The following is a 21,639-nucleotide window of genomic DNA, read 5'->3' as shown; positions in this document are numbered from 1 at the left end:
AAGGAAATCTGCACACCTTCAAAACACTAGCCTGGGAGCTTGCTAGACACTAAAAATCATGGACTTAAAGACAGATTTGTGGCTTATTACAACAATCTGTAACCCACTAACCCCTCTTTTTGTCCTGTGACTGCAGAGGTTTCAACTGGCCGCTTTACCTCGAATGGTCTCTTCCAAAACGGGTTAACTACTTATCCTAAATAGTCTGTTCCACCTTATATTTTGCTGACACTGACTACCTTTCCCAGATCTGAAGAGCTGTGTGTAAGCTTGAAAGCTAGTCTTTCACCAACAGAAGTTGGTCCAATAAAAAATATTACCTCACATACCTTGTTTCTCAAGTATCACACAGGTAATTTTACAGATAAGATAACAGAGGTTGCCAAAGGTCACTTTTAGCAGCATCAGGCACAGAACTCAATCTCATCCATAGAATTTTTCATGTGTCACATTTTGGTGGCTTGTGTCACATATTTGAAGATTGAAAGAATCTTGAGGGCATGCAGACACACTGCTGCTCAGAATAAAATCTGCCCAATCTAAGTGCTTAGCTAGGCCATCTATAACCACTACTTTAACCATTAGATCTCACTCCTCTCCTAGAGGTGGAAGTAAAATCCAGGAGTCTATTTCCAGCATTCTATTACTTCTGAGCTAATAACTGTGAAACCCAGTGGGTATTGTTCCCTCTCCAGTGGGTGGTACAAAGAGAAGAGCTACTACTGGAGCTCAAGTGGTAGAGGTCTCAACTAGTGACCTGAAAGTCCAGAGCTTAAACTCTGCTGATGATACGTATGGGTTGGTTGCAAGTGACAAAATACAAGAATTAAGTTTTCTTTTAAAAAAATATTGACTCCTCAGCAAGAAAATATCTTTACAGGTGGCATAACACTCAGCAAACAACAGGTACTACATTTGTCACATTGTGTTTGCTTATCACAAACTGGCAAGTGTGTGGTCCGATCACTTTAGTGAAACATCTGTGGCTTCAGTAATGTGAACAGCCCCCATCTTTATTAGGGTCATCTTTCCTCTCTCCCACCATGAAGTAGTGACCTTTTTTACTGAGGGCATAAGGAAGCTTCAACATTGGATAGTTTCAGATTCACTGTAAACGATGCAAAATGTCAGCTTTTTTAGTAAGAGAAAACTGAATGTACTGGAATAAGCCAATTTATTATTTTTTTCCCCTAATTACACCCCAATCTCTTCAAAGTTACATTCAAAGTAGTGGTAATGAGTTAACTACACGGAAAACTTAAGGATAAATGGAGGTTACTTACTTGTACCTGGAGGTTCTTTGAGATGTGTAGTCTATCTTTATTCCACACGTGGGTAGAGCATGTGTAGAGCCCTGCAAATCTGCAGCTATCTGCTTTATATCTGCAGATATCTGCGGACCATGTTTGCGTATAACAGATGGATGCGGATACAAGTTTTATATCTAGAGCCTTGCAAATCTGTGGGTACCTGCTTGATATCTATGGACCATAGATTCATAGGATTGGAAGGGACCTCGAGAGGTCATCTAGTTCAGTCCCCTGCACTTATGGCAGGACTAAGTATTATCTTCTAGACCATCCCTGACAGGGGTTTGTTTAACCTATGCTTAAAAATCTCTGATGGAGATTCTACAACTTCCCTATGGAATTTACTCCAGTGCTTAACCACTCTGACAGTTGGGAAGTTTTTCCTAATGTTTAGCCTAAACCTCCCTTGCTGCAATTTAAGCCCTTTGTTTTTTGTCCTATCCTCAGAGGTTAAGAACCATTCTTCTCCCTCCTACATGTAGCAACCTTTTATGTAATTGAAAACTGCTATGTCCCCTCTCAGTCTTCTCTTTTCCAGAATAAACAAACCCAATTTTTCAATTTTCCCTCACAGGTCATGTTTTCTAGACCTTTAATCATTTCTGTTGCTCTTCTCTGGACTTTCTCCACATCTTTCCTGAAATGTGGCACCAAGAACTAGACACAATACTCCAGTTGAGACCTAATCAGCACAGAGCAGAGCAGAAGAATTACTTCTCGTGTCTTGCTTACAACTCTCCTGCTAATACATCCCAAAATCAGATTCGCTTTTTCCCCCCAAACAGTTACACTCTTGACTCATAGTTAGCTTGTGGTCCACTATGATCCCCAGATCCCTTTCTGCCGTACTCCTTCCTAGGCAGTCACTTCCCATTTTGCATGTGTGTAACTGATTGTTCCTTCCTAAGTGGAGTACTTTGCATTTGTCCTTATTTAATTTAATTCTATTTACTTCAGACCATTTCTCCAGTTTGTCCAAATCATTTTGAATTTTAATCCTATCCGCCAAAGCACTTGCAATCCCTTCAGCTTGGTATCATCCTCAAACTTTATAAAGTGTACTTTCTAGGCCATTAGCTAAATCATTAATGAAGATATTGAACAGAACTGGACCCAGACTGATCCCTGCAGGACCCCGCTCGTTATACCCTTCCAGCATGACTGTGAACCACTGATAACTACTCTCTGGGAATGGTTTTCCAACCAGTTTTGCACCCACCTTATAGTAGCTCCACCTACATTGCATTTCCCTTGTTTGTTTATGAGAAGGTTATGTGAGACAGCATCAAAAGGTTTACTAAGGGAAAGATATACCACGTCTAACATTTTCCCCCTATCCAAAGGCTTGTTAGCCTGTCAAAGAAAGCTATCAGGTTGGTTTGACAGGATTTCTTCTTAACAAATCCATGGTGACTGTTACTTATCACATTATCTTCTAGATGTTTGAAAACTGATTGCTTAATTATTTGCTCCATTATCCTCCCTGGTACTGAATTAAGTTGACAGGTCTGTAATTTCCCTGGTTGTCCTTTTTTTTATATTTATAAAGATTGGCACTATATTTGCCCTTTTCCAGTCTTCTGGAAGCTCTCCCACCTTCCATGATTTTTCAGAGATAATCACTAATGGCTCAGATATCTCCTCAGTCAGCTCCTTGATGCATTTTATTGGGCCCTGGCGACTTGAAGATTTCTAACTTATCTAAGTAATTTTTAACTTGTTCCTTCCTTATTTTAGCCTCTCATCCTACCTCATTTTCACTGGCATTCACTATGTTAGACGTCAAATCACCACCAACCTTCTTGGTGAAAACTGAAGCAAAGAAGTCATTAAGCACCTCTGCCATTTCCACATTTTCTGTTATTGTCGCCCCCTGCCCACATATTGAGTAACAGGCTTACCCTGTCTTTGGTCTTCCTTTTGCTTCTAATGTATTTGTAGAATGTTTTCTTGTTACCCTTTTTCTGTAGCTAATTTGATCTCGTTTTGTGCCTTGGCCTTTCTAATTTTGTCCCTACAAACTTGTTATTTGGTGATATTCATCCTTTGTAATTTGACCTAGTTTCCATTTTTTGTAGGACTCTTTTTTGAGTTTTAGATCACTGAAGATCTCTTGGTAAGCCAGGGTGATCTCTTGCCAGACTTCCCATCTTTCCTATGTAATGGGATAGTTTTATCTTGTGCCCTTAATGTCTCTGAAACACTGCCTACTGTCTTCAATTGTTTTTCCCTTTAGACTTGCTTCCCATGGGATCTTACCTACCAACTCCCTGAGTTTGCTAAAGTCTGCCTTCTTAAAATCCACTGTCTTTATTTTGCTGTTCTCCCTCCTACCATTCCTTAAAATCATGAACTCTACCATTTCATAATCACTTTCACCCAAGTTGCCTTCCACTTTCAAATTCTCAACCAGTTGCTCCCTATCTGTCAAAAATCAAATCTAGAACAGCCTCTCCCCCTAGTACCTTTCTCCACCTTCTGAAATAAAAAAATTGTCTCTAATACTTTGCAAGAACTTGTTGGATAATCTGTGCCTTGCTGTGTTATTTTCCCCAACCGATGTCTGAGTAGTTGAAGTCCCCCATCACCACCAAATCCTATGCTTTGGATGATTTTGTTAGTTGTTCAAAGAAAGCCTCATCCACCTCTTCTTCCTGGTTAGGTGGTCTGCAATAGACCCCTATCATGACATCACCCTTGGTTTTTTTTTTTTTGTTTGTTTTTTACCCCTTTTAACCTTACCCAGATACTTTCAACAAGTCTGTCTCCTATTTCCACCTCAACCTCAATCCAAATCTATACGTTTTTAATATACAAAGGCAACACCTCCCTTTTTTCCCCTGCCTGTCCTTCCTGAGCAAGCTGTACTCTTCTATACCAATATTCCAGTCATGTGTATTATCCCTCCAAGTCTGTGATGCCAACTACGTCGTAGCTGTATTTACTAACATTTTGAGTTCTTCCTGCTTATTCACCATACTTCTTGCATTAGTATACAGACATCTAAGACATGGATTTGATTCCCCCCACCCCAGTTCGGTCTTCTCTCCTTTATCCCTACTATAAGAGCACATGCTCTCCCCAAATTCCGACCATGTTTGCGGATTGGATGTGGATACAAATTTTGTATCCATACAGGGCTCTAAAATGCAGGCCATGCACCTGAGACCAGAGATTTGTAGCAAGTAGCGTACACTGGTCTGTGCATGCGCTGTTGCTCTCCTTGTGCTCCAAAATGAGGACATAAAGGGCGGTATGGACCAATGCCTCTCCAGTTTTCTTACCATGAATCAAATAGGATCCAAACCAGAGGGGAAGGAGGGCAGGTAGTGGAATACAAATAAGAACCACGCATCTCAAAGAACCTCAAGTTATGGGTAAGCAACCTCCATTTCTTCGGTGCTGGTCTATATGTGGGCTCCACACATGGGTGATTGGTAAGCAGTATTCAAGTAAGAGCAGGGTGCAAGATGCAACTGGTATGGAAGTCTATAACACTGCTGTCCCGACAGCTGCATATACTGAGGAAGACTGGATTAGGGTGTAATGCCCCATAAAGGTGTGGATAGAGCTCCAGATAGCCACTTTACAAATGTCTGGTATTGGAACTTCTCCAAGAGATGCCATTGAGATTGCTTGTGCTCTGGTCAATTGGGCCTTCACCCTGTCTGGGGAGAAATGTGGCAAATAATAAGAGTGATGCAGAGATTCCACTTAGTCTCTCTGGACCGATAACACTTGCCCTCGTAATAGCTCTACTATCGCTGACAAAAAGAGTTTTCCTAATTGGCTTTGTTCTCTGCAGATAAAAGGCCAGGACCTGTCTGACACTGAGTGAATGAATAGGTTGGTTCGTGTGAAACTCTGAATTATCTTGGAGATGAATTTTGGATGGAGATTAAGAGAGACCTTTTTTCTAATAAATACGGAGTATGCTGGGTCTGCCATGAGTGCTCCTAGTTAGCTCACCCGTCTGGCTGATGTGATGGCAATTAAAACCTTCATGGAGAAGCGTGACATGGAACATGTGGCCATTGGTTCGAAACATGGTCTGGTAAGAATTGGGAGTACAAAGTGAGGTCCCATTGTGGCATAGGTTTCATCACTGGTGGGAAGGTTCTAATGAGGCCGTTCAAGAACTGAATTGTGGTAGGTAAGTAAGTGTGGCAGGATGAGAGGATGCAAGGCACTGACTGCCACTGGATGGAGTTTCAACAAGCTAACAGAAAGCCCTGACAGTTTGAGGCACAGAAGATAATCTAAAATGACAGGGACATCTGCTGACTCTGGTGATAACTGATTTCTTTGTGACCAGGTAGAGAAATGCCTCCATTTAGCTAAATAGCATTTCTAGTGGAAATTTTTCTGCTGGGATAAAAGGATCATTCAGATGGCCTTCGAACATAAAAGTTCCAGAACTGATGCCCATCCAAATACCAGGCCGTGAGATGAAGAGGGTCTTGGCTGGGATGTCTGGTCCTGCACTTGCCCTGAATGAACAGATATGGAAAAGGTTGAATACAGATGGAAGGATGGGCTGATATTTGTAGAAGATCTGGAAATCAAAACTGTCTGGGCCAATCGGGTGCAACGAGAATAACCCTGGTCCTGTCATTGTGAATTCTGCGGAGAACCTGAGGTAGAAGGGGATGGGAGTACCTCAGACAGTTCATCCAGGATAACAGAAGGCCATCATCCCTGGAGTCTTACCCTACTGATGTTCTCGAACAGCAGAGACTGAATTTCTTGTTTGGCAGGCAAATAGGTCCAAAGATGGTGCTCCCCACTGGGTGAAGATTTCAGTCAAGACAGAATTATGTATTTCCCATTTGTGGTCTACGGAGAAATGCCTGCTGAGATAGTTCGCCAGAGTATTTTGCACACCTCGTAGGTATGTCACCGAGAGTGTGATGTGGTTCTTCATGAACCAGTTCCATAAGTTCACTGTCTCCATACAAACATGAAGAGATCTCGCTCCACCCTTTTAGTTTATATAAAAAAATATACTGTCATGTTGTCTGACAGAACTGCAGGAGTGTGATGAATGTGTTTCAGGCTACGGGAACTGCCCTCAACTCCAGGAGATTGATATATGTTCTGGCCTCCCATGGGGACCATGTGCCCTGTGCAGTGATTGTCCATATGTGCTCCCCATCCTATGCATCTGTGATTATGGTTGTGTTGGAGGTGGATGGAAGAAAGAGGACTTGCACTTGGATCCAGTTTCATCCACCATACCAGAGAGGCTCTGGCTTGTGGTGGAATCATTACCTATGTATTCATATTGTCCTTGTCCAGTGAGTAAACAAACTGAAGCCAGGCCTGCAGACAATGGATGTGGGGTCCGGTGAACAGCATTATGAATGTACATAGAGCCAAGTGGCCTAGCAGGGAAGGTGCAAGGTCTGAGGGTGACTTGGTTTATCAGGCTGTTCATAGCTGGAAAATTATCTGTAGGGAGGTAGGCTTTTCCAGATCATTAGTCTAGGATTGATCCTATGAAATCTATAGTCCTCGTGGGAGTCCAAGTGTTCTTTGTTCAAACAGAATCTCATTGATGCCAGAATGTGGAGTAAGATAATAGGGTTGCCAACTGGACCTCTTGGCTTGATCTGCCCCATTAATAGCCGGTCATCAAAATACAGAAAGATGGTGTATCCACCGTGTCTTATCTAGGCCGCCAGAGAAAAGACTAAGACGACCCTGGGCGACACCGCCAGCCTAAATCAAAGTACTCTGAATTGGACGTGCTCTTGTCCTACAACAAATTTAAGAACTCTTCTGTGGGAATGTTGAGTATCCACATGAAAATGGCATCTTTCAAGTCGAGGGCCACAAACCATGTATTAAGAATGTAAGAATGGCCATACTGGGTCAGACCAAAAGGTCTAGACTGTCTTCCAACAGTGGCCAATGCCGGGTGCTTCAGAGGGAATGAACAGAACAGGTAATCAAGTGATCTGTCCTGTCATCTATTTCCAGTTTCTGGCAAACAGAGGCTAGGGACACCTCTCACTCTCCTCCAGGGATGGAATTACTATGATGCAAAATTCTGATTTGCTAATAAAAATGTTTAGTTGGTGTAGATCAAGAATTGGTCTCCCTCTTTTTTTTTTTTAAAACTATGAAGTATGGGAAGGGGAACCCTATCCCTTGGTGTTAGGGTGGCACTTGCTCTACAGCCCTTTTCTGAAAGAGAGTTCACTTCTTGATGAAGGATCCCCTTGTGAGAGTAGAGCCTTAGAAGGGGCCAGGAAAAAGGGTTTGTGGTGCGGAGGTGAGAAACAACTATGTAGCTGGAGTGGATGATGTCTAATAACCACTTGTCTGTTATTGCCCTCCAGTTGTGTGCGGAATGGGTAAGGCAGCCCCCAAATATTTCGGGGGGAAAATATGGCATGGCATCAATAGCTGTATGCAGTCCTTGAACGTCTCATTAAAAGAAATCCTTGGACAGAGAGAGAGCTGGGTAGTGGTTGTAGAGGCGAAGGAAGCCAAAACCTGTGGCTTTGAATGCTCTGTCGCTTGCATGGTGGTTTGTAAGGGCAGTAGTGATAGAATGACCTGGGGGGAGGTCTGGGTCTCTGGGTCTGCTTGTGGTGTTTCTTTTGGGGGTTGAGGTGTAAACACCTAGGGAGCAGAGGGTTGTGTTAGAGTCCTTAAGAGTATAGTGACTGTCTTCTCACTGAAGAGATTAGACTCAAAGGGCAAAATTGTTGATATTGTGGACCTCTCTGGGGAACCCTGAAGACAACAGCCATGATTCACGCCTCATGGACTATAGCCATGAGGATTCCTCTAGATGCAATGTCAGCGCATCCACTGCCACATGAAGTCATGTCTTAGCCACCAGATTGCCTTTATCAATGAGGGCTTGGAACTGAGCCCCGTCTTCCTAAGGAAGTTTGTCTCTGAATTTGGAGTAATTTAAGAAGTCATAATTTGCTAACTATACCTGGTAGTTAGCAACACTGAACTGGAGACTAACTGATGAAAATACTTTCCTCCTCTAGAAGTCAAGGCTTTAGCGCTCGTCAGTTGCGGTGGACTTGTGTTGCTGTAACCTGGACCTCTCTGCAGCCACCTGCACCACTAAGGAGTTGGGCACTGGGTGGGTAAATAAAAACTCTGGACCCCTTTAGCTGGCACAAAATATTGTTTAAGGGTAGAGCTACAGGATGCAATAAACCCTATATTATTCATCCATAACTAAAGCAACCACACAAAAAAAAATTCAAATCCCTGAAAAAGGCCACAAAAACCCAACAATCAATTAGTCTCCCTGTGCCTTGATTCACCATCTGTAAAATGGCGATATTTTACTTCCTTATCTCACATGGGTTTGGAGAAAATACATACATTACAAGGTTACAATGCTCTCAGATACTACAGTAAGGGGGTGATATATGTAACTAAAATAGATAGCCTTTGTATTGAGTTTGAATTGATGTCAATACATTAGGATAAGCTACTAAAGATGAGCGAGTTTATTCACAAGCATATGTTATGTCCTTTGCTGGATACAGAACACCAAGCATAGTGGCATTGCAATTCTCATAAGAGTTAGGAGGGAGCAGTCTCCCTCTGCTGCTGAAAGAAAAAGCCTGGGCCTGCCTATGAAAACTGAGGTGGTCTAAAACTAAATTTTCTTTCTAAAAGAACAGTGCTTTTGTAATTCACTAGTGCAGCATCACAGCCACGAGTTTAAGTTTACCTTTTTTAAACAAATTTAATTTAAAAACTGCTGTTTCAAGTGTGGGCTTCAATAAGCATCTAAGTGATTGTTTAAGCAGCTTAATAAGGACACTGAAGACTGGGAGACTCGAGTTATTGTAATGATATTCTTTACATACCTTTTAATACTGTTTTTCTACAAATAAGTCATTGTAAGTAGCTCCCACAATCAGTGTGGCTGTGATGTAGAGAGAGACAATTTAAGAAATTCAAGTTCAAAGTTTCAACAGGTTACTATAAATAAAGTTCAGAAACTGAGTGAAGTTCAGGCTTCCAATTCCCTGAGCTATTTGTAAGTTAGTGAAAGAGCTATAGAAGCGGGATAAGGAGAAAGCTAACACCTTAAACCTATTGAAGAAATGGAAGGAAAGTAATAAGCAGTGTTGGACTCCAAAGACAGCCCCAGCCTAGAAGGATGTAGACTGAAAAAGGTTCAAGGGTGGAGGATCCACAAGAATGCTCTAGTGCTCCTCAGAAGGACTATTAAAAGCAAAACAATTACGTTTTGAACACAATTTTAAAAAAATGAATAGTGAGATACCTGTAGCTGGCAGGTACACTGAAGCAGCAATTTTAAGCCCTCCAGCTGACTGGCATCAGCAATCATCAATAAACCCAAAACAGCAACCTAACTTACTGTTTAATGGATATACTATGCAGAACACAACAAAAAGAACCTGGGAGTAACATGGGAAAACCATGGAAGTGGCCTAGAAGGCAAACAGACATATACTAGGATGTGGAAGCAGGGATGTGGTATACAATTCCAATATACTCTGGCCTTTGGGAAGGCATTTGTTGCACATTTAGTCTAAATTTTGAAAGCTGTGCTACAGAAAGAATACCAAAATGATAGAAAGTGTCCAAAGATCAATAAAAAACCCAATTTAAATGCCCGTGAAGTTTAAAATGTAGAGAGTAGTCATCCCAAAAATTTCTAATCCAGTACCGGAAACTCAGGATTCTGGGACATGGATGAAGAATAAGACTGGTAGAACTAAAAGAACAGACAAACTATACCTTGCAGAGTACTGAGTCCCGTGGTGCATTCTGCCAAGGGCAAGAGTGAACTATTACAAAATCCAAGAATTTACTAAGTATTTAACTAATGGATGCATCAATATTTAGTGCTATTCCTCTTAAACTGGGACAGATGTTACAGGCTTTCAATCCTCCTTTTGACTAGTACCACCAATGTATACATATGTTAACACTTGCAAAGCTTTCTTCTTGCTTTATATTAAGCACTTAACTTTTTTTCTGTAAGAAAGGTAAAAGTAAATGCTAAGTTTACAGTTAAAATATTTTCATGCACAAGATACACATGAAAAGTCTTACTAAATCAGCACCAGCTTGAAGCAATACGTCTGCAACGTCAGTATGTCCATTTTCACAAGCATAGGTCAAAGCTGTGTCTCCTGTTGCTGTTGTAGCATGGACATTCGCTCCTATAAAAGCAACATACGTTTTACTGGTTACTGTAGATGTCCTCTCACCCAAATATTTTATCTGAGTGATCCCACTAACTGTTAAAACCTAAAAAAAAGCAACAGATCTTCCTTCCATGGCAACTGAAGCCATGTTCTACTTACTGCCAACAGCACTGTGCCTAACAGGGAAAGAGACCTGAGACACAGAAGTAGAGTCAGGAATTTGTGGCAAAAGAAGGTTATGGCACATTTGACAGCAGTTAAAGTGGTGAACAAAACCGTTCAACTCACTCACTGCAGTACTGATTGGCAGCAGCATTTCCCCCCCACAGTGCTGAAGATTTCAGTTCCTAAATCCATGTCTGAATTCAGGCTTTGTTTCTTTTCTGAAGTCTGGTTCGACAACCTAGAGTAGGGGTGAGCAAACTAAGGCCCAGGGTCCGCATCCGGCCCTGCACGTGTTTTAATCCAGCCCTCAAGTTCCTGCTGGGGAGCGGGGTTGGGGGCTTGCCCCATTCAGTGTGTGCCATGGCTCCATGTGGTTCCCAGAAGCAGCAGCATGTCCCCCCTCTGGCTCCTATGCATTGGGGCAGCCAGGGAGCTCTGCATGCTGCCCCCGCCCCAAGCGCCATCCCCTGCAGCTTCCATTGGCTGGGAACTGCTGCTTCCAGGAGCTGCAGGTGCAGCGCCTGCGGACGGGGCAGCACACAGAGCCGCCTGGCCGCACCTCCGTGTAGGAGCCAAAGGAGAGACATGTCACTGCTTCCAGGAGCTGCTTGAGGTAAGTGCTGGCCGGAGCCTGCACCCCTGCCCCCCCTCCTGCACCCCAACCCCTGCCCCAACCCTGATCCCTCTCCTGCCCTCTGAACCCCTCGGTCCCAGCCTGGAGCTACCTCTTGCACCCCAAACCCCTCGTCTCCAGCCCCACCCGCACCCTGAACACCTCATTTCTGGCCCCACTGCAGAGCCCGCACCCCCAACCTGGAGCCCTCATGCACCCCAACCCCCAATTTTGTGAGCATTCATGGCCCACCTTACAATTTCCATACCCAAAGTTTGCCTACCCTGACCTAGAGTCTATTAACCTATGCACATTATCCCAAAACCCAGTTACTACCACACTTTCCTGCAGTGTGGGAGACCCATGTTCAAATCTTTTCTCCACATCAGACAGAGGGAAGAACTGAACCACAGTTTCCCGCATCCCAAGAGAGTACCCTAACTAGTGGGGTAAAGGTTATAAGATGTCCTCCTCCTCGTAGGCTTTTGGTTTTTTTTAATTTACTTATTTGTTTTTGTCAAAATGCTCAAAATAAAAACAGGTGTTTGGTTTTTTTTTTTAAGACTGGTCAAACTGAAATGTTTTGATTTTGTCAGTTTGGTCAAAAGCTATTCAGCAAACACCACAAATTCACAAATAGTTTCAGGCTGAACAAAACCATATTTTACAGAATAACTTATTTGCCCCAAAACACTCAGCAGAGTACAAAAGCAGAAGTAGTCACTGTTAATGTTGTGTGTTAGAGTGCACGCTTAATGAAGACTGAGTACATATTTAGTTTTTGGCATCTACTGGATGGAAGCAAAAGCCTCATGGATTGTTGGACTGCATAGCTGATACTGTTCAATTTAGACAATATAAATATGGAAAAGAATGCAGAATGTCTTTTCTCTTAGGTTGTTCCATTCTTTTAAGGTTTTGGGAAGATGGAGTGTGCCCTGCTGCAACTTTAATTGCCAGTAACTGTAGTTATTTCCTAATTTATACTTTTTTTTTAAATTAAAAAATTAATTAATTTAATTAGCATTTTTAAGCTAAATCTCCTGTAAGTCAACCTGTCATTTATATCAACATACCTGCTGCCAATAAATATTTCACCAATTCAAGGTGTCCCTCCTGAGCAGCTTCCATTAAAGGTGTAGAGCAACCAAGTTCTATATCAGCTCCTGCCTTAATAAGGAAATCAGCTACTTCAGAAAATCCTCCACAGCATGCCAGAGTAAGAGCTGTTTCTTGCGTTTCTTCTGTCTGTGCATTTATATTTGCTCCTATGAAACAAATTATCTGTTAATCTGTCTGGCCAGACAGACAAATCATATAGGCACTCATCTTCCCGCTTTGCCCCTACCCCATAGCCCTTAGCAAGAGATCAGTGTAGGATAGTTCTACGTTATTCCTATACAGTAACTGTCAAGTCAAAACCACGTGCTAAATCCTGAGCCATCACACACGAACTAGCAGGGTCAGTACTTAATCATTCAGAATAAAAGACTATAAAAGAATATGTAATTTAAACTACTAAAAAGATGTATTTTACAGTACAGTAATTTATAAGATGAAATTGTTTTCTTACCCTGTGCCAGTAACAGTGCTACCATCTCCTCATGCCCTTCACGTGCAGCTTCCATCAGTGGAGTATAACCTTCATCATTAACTTCCTCAAGATTTGCTCCCCTTTCTATCAGTAGTGCAGCTAGCTCCACATGTCCACCACAAGCAGCTAGTGTAAGTGGAGATTCAAATGAATCCGCAGGCATATTGACTTGAGCACCACTATCTAGAAGCAAACGAGCTACTTCTACATGTCCATCCTAAGAGCAAAGTAAAAGTTAAAAAGAAATGAAATCAGAAACATCCCAATTTAACAAAGGACACAACTGTCAATAATGCTATCATGCAAGCCCATTTTCAGACCCTGATAAGATCTACTTTCAAGAAGACGTCTGAAAATTAAAACAGTGCATTTGTCCTACTTTGAAAAATATCTTATTTCTTTTTCTAACTAAAAACCTCATATAACATTAATAAGGGTAACACTTTTGCATAATAATCTGAAGACTACTATATTTCACATCCAATCAACTAGGAATTGTGTAATTTAGAAATAAAAAGAGCCTGATCCTTTATTTTATATTATTAGAGCTTTGGGGCTAGAACCACACCTTTTGGGCACTAGGGTAATACCGCTAGTAAATAATCCAACACACAATTACCAGACAGAGTTTAGTATAGTGAGTAATCCCACTGAAATCAGTAATGACTACTCCCAATAGTAAGCAATTAATCCAGTAAGAAATTTGCTTTTCCGTGATTGGCTTATCACCAGTATGGACAAACAACTAACTAGCAGCTTCCATACCAAGGGAAGAAAAGTAACTATGGAGAAGTTAAAATGTGTTACAGCAAAGTGGCAAGAGGGGAGAAACTGGGAGAATGAAGGAAAGGAGACCAAACAGCTGTTGGGACCTCTTCACGAAGGAAGAAGACCTAGGGTTGTCATAGAAGAACCCAAGAACTCACCAACTGAAGGCTACATCAGCCAATATATGCAAATACAGCTGGTAACATCTCAAAAATGTAACTGTGCTCAGGTGGTGGCCTGGAAGAACTCATCCACCAAAGATTTTTTTATGGCCTGAATGGCGCGTGGCTTAGATAAAAAGCTCAAAGCTTCTCTGAGCAGGGAAGGCCAGCAAATGAGTACTAGCACTGGATAAAGAATCCGACTGAGCAAGATCTGGATGTTTTCTGATTTTGCAAGACCTTTAGAACAGGGACCAGCATTTGAGGAATGGTTTGGGAAAGATAGGCCTTGAGTATTTGGCAGAGGGTTCACAGAATGCCAATAGACCTGGAGGTTGGGGAGCAAAATATCCTGGTTAAGGTGGAAGACTGAGATTACAATGGGAAGACGACTGGGGCACATTTAGAGAACTTTTCTCTTTATGGAAAATGAGGCATGAGGGTTTCAAGATGGGGCTGTGAGCTCCTACAGAGTCTCTAACAAAGTTAAAGGCCACAGGAAACAGTGTAATAACGAAAGTAGGTTCAAATGCGTCTGAGCAGTAGACGCTCTGTACTTGATTTGGCTCCAGCAAACAGTGAGACTTACACGGGATCTAAGGTAAGAGACTACTTTAAGGAACCCGATTATGAGAAGGAAACCCCAGTCAGAACTCTTATGGAGCAGGAGGTTTGTCTCCACTAGCTGAAGTTCCTTTGGCTGACAAATGATGTCAGCAAGGGGTGCATCTGAAATCAATCCCGAGTGTTGGTTACACTTGCTATTAAACAGCAATTGTGTTTGACTCTGTTTCAGGAACTACAGCTAACAGTGTTCAACTCAATTTATCACTGGCTACACTTGCAGCTGAACAGTATTCCAGCACTGGGAAACAGGTGCAGCTGTTTCCAATACCTGTTGATAGCAGCAAGCATTTTTGCTCATATCAACAAGGCATCTGGATACTAGCAGAGAACACACGCTCAAACTCACTCTGGAAGAACTCCAGATGGAGATAATAATGGATCTCCGGGCTACAATCCCATGGAAACTAAGAGAGACTTCACCTCATAGAAAAAAAAGATAGTACCCTTCTCTCAGTAACAAAAGAGGACGCACCTGGTAATCCAGAACTTAGAACTGAGGGAGGTTTCATAAGCAAGGATATGAGACTGAGGAAGATTTGGTCAGGATAAAGGAGAAGCCTTTGGAACAGCTAAAGATCCATGAACTAGACCAGTCTCAGATGCTCTACACCCACATGAATTGGCAGCTAAGTTCCCTCTAAGCCGCTCGGCTGCGCAGCGGGGAGAGGTGTTTCTCTCCCGGCCGAGCTGCCACGTAGGCGCGTAATGGGGAGAGGTGCCTCTCCCCCAGCCCCGGACCGCTGCAGCGAGAGGGAGTTGGGGGAGTCCTCTCTCCCTGCCACAGCCCCAGGACAGCCTTCACTCCAAACCCCTCATCTCCGGCCCCACTCCAGAGCCTGCATTCCTAGCCAGAACCCTCACCCCCACCCCCTAATCCTCTGCCCTAGCCCTGAACCACCCTCATCCCACACCTCAATTCCCTCATCTCCAGCCCCACCCCAGAGCCCACAGCCCTAGCCAGAGCCTCACCCCCCGCTGCAGCCCAAATCTATATCCCAACCCTGAGCCCCCACCCACACTCCAAATCTCTCAGCCCCACCCCCGCCACACATCACCTCCATATTGGTGCACACAAAATTCATTCTGCACATGAATGTAAAAAAATTAGAGGGAACATTGATTGGCAGGCATCAATCCTTTTCACTTTTTGCAGACCCTGTTATCAGTAAGAGGTGAGGAAAAGGTGTGAACTCCATTCCCCACTAATGACAAAGAATACATGCTGTATACAGGCCTTGAGGTCCAAGTATATATGTTACAGTATCTCGGAAAGTTGTAGCTCAAGGAAAAGAGGTCTAATGAGCGGGGCTGACGACGACTACTTTTTTGAAGACCAACTAGTGGACAGACCATTTTCTTGCTCATCCAGACTGACATTCAGATGCCTGCATGTGCAGGGCACTGAGGGTAATTAAATTTTTCTCCACCTGCGTGGAAGAGAACATTGAATTTTGTCTGGAAGGAATGCTCTGGGCTTGAGCTTGATGATTCACCTAAGCCAATACAGTCGTGTGGGATTCACCTGATCAGGACATAACAGAAAGCAGATCTCAGGGGCCTCAAAAGCCAACCTGATGAATTCCTGCTTGTGAAGGAAACACTGAGGTTCTCTCTTCAGTTTGTAGTTCACTAATGATTTCTTCACCGAGGAAGTTAGGCCTGCCTCTCCTTAGGGGAGAAGCATATCTTTGATAACTCCTTCAAGGTACAGGGTAAACAGCTGGGTGCCCTTAAAAGTAAGGGCAAGGAGACAAGGCTAGTAGGTGATCTCTCCCTCCCCAGGGATGGATCTACATTGCTCTCTGGGCCAAGGTGGAGGCGTCCAAGACATTGACCTCAAGTGGGTGTAATTCCTGGCCATATTAACACCAGTGAAGCACATACAGTGGTTCCTGTCTACCACAAATTACAGCATGGAGCAAACGCTTTGTCTGGTTAGATCTCAATAAGCCACTGGATGGCTGTTCTAGGGGGGTAGAAGGCACAGAGCTGTGCACCAGCAGTTTGAATTATTGTATAGCATACCCTCTCCCCCCTTCTACCTTCCTTCTGGGAGGCAGAGTCCCAGTGGTTAGAAGGGAAGAGAATGAGTCCCATTTTGAGATAGCCAGAGGTCACAGAAGTCAGGATCCAGGCTGAAGAGCCCAAGGAGGTTCTTTGGTAGGTACTCCTGGGAGAATTCTGCACCAAAAAATTAAAAATTCCAAGCACAATATTTCCAAATTCTGTTAATTTCTCCATATTTTGTCAAAACACAAAACTTTTTTTTTTCCCAACTATTTTTGGTCATTAATTTCAAAATATCTGTCAGCAAGTACGTCTGTAACAATACAGACAACAAAAAAGATTCAGGAAATGTTTGACAAATAGCTTCCTTACAGAACTCTGAGTAATAATTTAAACTACAGTACTGAACTGTATTTCCCACATCCCTCAGAAGCAGTGCAAAGACTTTGGAATCAGCGGTAACAGAGGAGCTGAGGGAGAGGGAAGTAATTGCTGGGAAGAAGCCTGGTTGTGAACTTGGAGGGTTGTTGTGTATGGTTGGGAAAAGTATGGAACAGGTTTTTTTGAGGGGGCGGGGAGGGATTGTTAGGGAGCTTCCCCAATGCAGATCCTGGCTGACTCCTAGCTTCTCCCATTCAGTCAGGCGCACCTGCCCGTGTCCACATGTGTCCCTCCACCCCCATTCCCCCATCCCCCTGAAGCCCTGCACCCCTTCCCACATCCCCATGTGGCTGAGTAGGGGCACAGAGACACACCACCCCGGTCCCCATGTGGCCCTGCACCTCCACTCCCCCACCACCACTCCCATTCAGCCCCTGCCCCAGTCTGCCCTCCCACACTAGCCCTTATGAGCCTGTCTATGACCTCCCAGCAACCCCATGCTGTCTGTCTCCTGACCTAGCCCAAAAGGCACTGTGAAGAAGGAAGGTGCTCTCTCTCTTTCCTAGCTGGACCGGAGCTGCTGCTCTGTTCTAGTGCCACAGTGCCCTCTGGTGAGCAAAAGGTGGAACTGCAGCAACTGTCCAGCAGAAGCTTTTTTCTGTGCAAAAAATTAAAAATATGCGCAACTCAATTATGCACACACACAGTGGCACAAAATTCTCCCAGGAGTGGATCGTGAAGACACTGAATCAGATGAGGACATGATCCACTTTACATATCAGCTATACAGCAGTGGATAGGCAGAATCAGCACTGAGGTTCAGCCCTAGAAGAAAAGGCACTTGTTCTCATTCTGATTTCTGTTCCTCCAGAGAGATTAAGGTTTTTGTTAGATAGGAGCCCAATTAACTTCACTGCTCCAAAATGACCCTGAGGGTTTTTGGAGGAATAAGAAAGTGAAAGGAAAAAGAAACCCAGGACACAGTGAGCAAGTCAATAAAATTCTAGCTCACCTTTTTCAGAAGACACCATACAGAAGGAAGGAAAGGATGATGTTCCTCTCCACCTCTAAGAGTAGGAAAGGGTCCAAGGAGTGTGCTTGCTGTGTACATGGAGCTCTGAGTAAGTTTTCTTGAAAGGAAGGTGTGACAAAGTGGGAATTTGTAAAAATATTTTTACGATGCATGTGTGCGCCTCAGTTTCCTCCTACACCTTGCGTGGTTACCCAGTGGGGGGGGAAAGGATTAAGTCTGCTCAAGGTAGAATATGACACACAGGTGTCTCACCTAGCTGTCCGCACCATTAAGGAACAGGTTTAAGTGATCCAAATCAACAGAGGATCCATGAAGACAGACACCTTAATGACTGAACAATCCACACCTATCAGGAGGAAACCCTGGCCAATGAGATGTGTGAACTGAGATTGAGAACAAAGAGGAAAAGGTGTCAGGTGATGCGGAGAAGGACAGCTCTTTGAAGGGACTCAGGAGCTCACCTGGGTGGACAAAAGGACAAGAGATGGAGTCGAGCGGGAGTCCATCACAGCTTGGCTGGCTCATCATGGCATTGGTTTGACTGGGATGGACTATGGCTTAGCTTCTGCCTCTCACTGATAATATAAGGACTTTCAGATACTGTAGGCCACGTGACTAACAAATTGTTACCTTGTTTTGAAAAGGTTGCCTGTGTCACTGTAAATATTCAGAGCAGTGTGCCCTGAAGGGGTACAATATAAGCTTCCAGCAAGTCTGGCATGACTGGATTCACTGGAAGGACTCACAGAGAGAGACAGGGACTGCTGATGCCAAAGGCCCAATCTTGAAGGCCATAGGTCTGCCCATGGAACTATGTGGGTCCTTGGGGCCTGTCACATTAAAGAGATTGCTCCCAGGAGACTGGTTACAGGCAGGGGCATAGGCTAGACCTTGTGACTTGTGACAGAAGGCAAAAGGTAATTTGTTAGTGAGACCAGGGAGGCTGCAAAGGCCTGATCCATCCAGGCTATAGGGCTCCTGATTAATGGAATCCCTTATTGTGACAGAGTAGGCGAAGACTTACCTTCAGCATAATGTTTTGTAAGCTCACAGTTGAGTCTAGGCCCTCCTAGAAGTTTCTTTAAAGGGGGTTTTGGGAAAAAGGGGAAACTTGGGAAGAGCTGTGGATATCCAAAGACCACAAAGGGCAGTGGAAGAAGAGTGTTCACCTGGTTCAGAATTGCTCCTACTCTTGGTTGGATCTGGTGGCTGCAGCTTCAAGTAAGACCACAGTGGAAATGGGGCCAGAACTGCAGAATGGGGTGCTATTATTAGCACTTCCTAGGTATTACTAGAAAGAAGTTTCCTTTGTCCTCTTCTGTTCTATGTTAGATCCAGAACTTCAACAATGCCTGGAAAGACTGTGTCTCAGCAGAGGCAAGATAACTAAGGAAGCCTGTCTGCACACCAGAAGAAACTAAGTGAAAAACACCCTCTATTTGAATTTGATAGCACTTGTCTGACAAATGAGGATACATCCAATTTATCAAAACTTGTGACAGTCACACCATAAAATAAAAATGTAAAGTTTGGTTTAGCAATATCTGGATATTTAAATATTGACCAATATTTCCATTCTTATATTCCTTTTGTGAATCTTCTCCATCAGCCAGTTGTCACTCTGGCACCTCGTCTTACCAGATGACAACTAAGGCTGCGATTCTGTGACCTCCATGACTTCTGCAGTGGCCGGTGCAACTGGCAAGCAGCTCAGGCAGTCCCTAGGCCAGTCGCGCCAGCTGCGGCTGGGGCAGTCTTGAGACACTGCCCGCCGTAGGATAAGTTTGGGTGTGGGAGGTGGCTCAGGGCTGGGGTGTGGGAGGGGGTGAGGGCTCTGAGTGGTGCTTACCTTGAGCGGGGGGGGAGGGGGCGGGCGCCTCCCTGGGAAAGGCAACATGGCCGCAGTTCCCAGCAAATGGGAGCTGTGGGCGGAGGCAGTTCGTGGAGCTAGGAGCTTAGGGAGGGACATATCACCGTTTCTGAGAAGCCAGGTAGTGAGCTGCCAGTCCCACCAATCCTGACCCCAGCACCAGCGGGGGTCCTGGGCTGCCACCCCAATCCCCAAGCACCCGCCCCCTCCAACACCCGTGGGGGTCCTGGACCTTCAAGCACATGCCCCCGAGCATCCGTGGCGCCATCCGAGTCGCCCCCCACTTGAACACCCATGGCACTCCCAAGATTTAATCAGGGGTATAGCACAAGTCATGGACACGTCATGGGCTGTGAATTTTAGCTGACTGCCCATGACCCTTCCATGACTTTTACTAAAAATACCTGTGACTAAAATGTAGCCTTAATGATGACACTGCATCCTGAAAACCAAACTGCAGTGATTCTCTCTAAAGAGGTCCCTTTTTGGGGTGGGGAGGCTTTACTTTCCTTTCCCCATGTGAGTCACAACAGCTCCCATCCAGAGCAGGAAGTGACTTATCAAGGGTGCTGGGTGGCTCACATCTGGGACAGCAGCAGGATGGCTGCCTCCATCACTGAAGGAGCCTATAGCAGCTTGGAGTGAAACAAGGCTCCTCAGGGCTCCTCACCCTCCCTCTCTCCCAGGTCCACAGCCTCTCACTCCCACAGGCTCTGGAGCATTTAAAATACAAGGAGCTGCAGCCAGCCAGGTGTCCAGGTCAGGAGAGCATGAAGGGGAGTCCCAATGGTCAAAAAAGGAAGGTGGGTAGACAAGCTGGCTGCTGTGGGGCTGGTATGCATTCCTTCCTCCTACACTCCGCCCCCCCCCCCCGGCCCTTGACCACTGGGGACTCCCTGTGTGCCCTCCCCACTGCTGCAGCCCCACTTTGCCACCCCTCCATGTCCCCCCCGCAGGGGCACGCCTCACACTTTGAAAGCCACTAAAAGACAGTTGCACCAAAAAGCACATTGTAGGGCAAACTCAATATAACAAAAGAACTATTTTTTCCACACAGAGAACTAAATCTAAGAGCCAGGCTGCCTTTTGACAAACCACTTTAAAAAGGTATTCTTAGCAAGACATCCCTAAAAAAAAAAATTAGTATTTTTTTCCAGATCAGTGGATTAAAAAAAATCTCATTAACCAAAAAAGGCTTGCTTTGTTCTACCAACCCCTTTTATGCCTCTCACCCCAATCAAAATTGATTCACCAAATGCTATTTACCATGCAGGCCTCCATTAGGGCTGTGTGCATCTCATCTGTTTTATGTTCTTGATCAGCTCCAGCTTCAAGCAGAAAACGAACCATATCTAAATGGCCTTCAAACACAAAAACAAAACAATTCGTTACAAACATTAAGAAAGGGTTTAGTCAAAATATTGTAATTTAAGTTTTTGTAGTTTGCTTTTACAAGCCTATCCAACTATAATGTGCAAATACACTGCTACTGTGGCAAAACACAAGATGGACATTCAACTTATAACAGTGGTCTTACCTGGAAGATTTTATTTTCTGGCTATGCAAAGTTGATAAGGTTTTATTTAACATGGATTAGGTAAAAAAAATTCTATAAAAATCCTGTCTTGAGACTTCAAACTATAAACAAAATAGCATTTATGCTCTAATTGCCCACATAGCTTAAGTATTGCGTGGATTGGCCAAAAAAAGCTGAAAGGAGAAAAAAAAAAAATCAATCTGGAAGGTAAAAAACCTTCCAGAGAAGAACAGTATGAAATTATAAACTTATCTTGAAGTTTTTACTGCAATAACTTTCACAGGAGTATTTTTATGCATTGTCTAAAAAGAGCAGATTGCTGAACTGTAAGAGCTTCAATCTAAAAAACCTGTAGAGTTGCCACAACTGTTCTTAAAAGCTTTGTTCAATCTCACTCAAATTAGTT

The 21,639-nt window shown here is 43.9% G+C and overlaps 1 protein-coding gene across 9 annotated transcripts in view; it reads right to left on the bottom strand.

Moving 5' to 3' along the window:
• Positions 1-21,639, bottom strand: part of ANKHD1 (ankyrin repeat and KH domain containing 1) — a 207,981-nt gene that overhangs the window by 79,541 nt on the left and 106,801 nt on the right. For all 9 annotated transcript variants that reach the window (XM_077824324.1, XM_077824328.1, XM_077824321.1 and 6 more), the window contains exons 7-10: positions 20,963-21,057; positions 12,829-13,066; positions 12,332-12,523; positions 10,383-10,492 (exon numbers count right to left, since the gene is read on the bottom strand). In XM_077824324.1, the coding sequence (XP_077680450.1) occupies positions 10,383-10,492; positions 12,332-12,523; positions 12,829-13,066; positions 20,963-21,057 (635 nt within the window). The remainder of the gene's footprint in view (positions 1-10,382; positions 10,493-12,331; positions 12,524-12,828; positions 13,067-20,962; positions 21,058-21,639) is intronic.

The sequence above is a fragment of the Eretmochelys imbricata genome, chromosome 8, assembly GCF_965152235.1.
Source record: "Eretmochelys imbricata isolate rEreImb1 chromosome 8, rEreImb1.hap1, whole genome shotgun sequence".
In the NCBI taxonomy this organism is placed as follows: Eukaryota; Metazoa; Chordata; order Testudines; family Cheloniidae; genus Eretmochelys; species Eretmochelys imbricata.
Note: the sequence above shows the minus strand (reverse complement) of the source record. Positions and strands in the feature narration are given on the sequence as shown.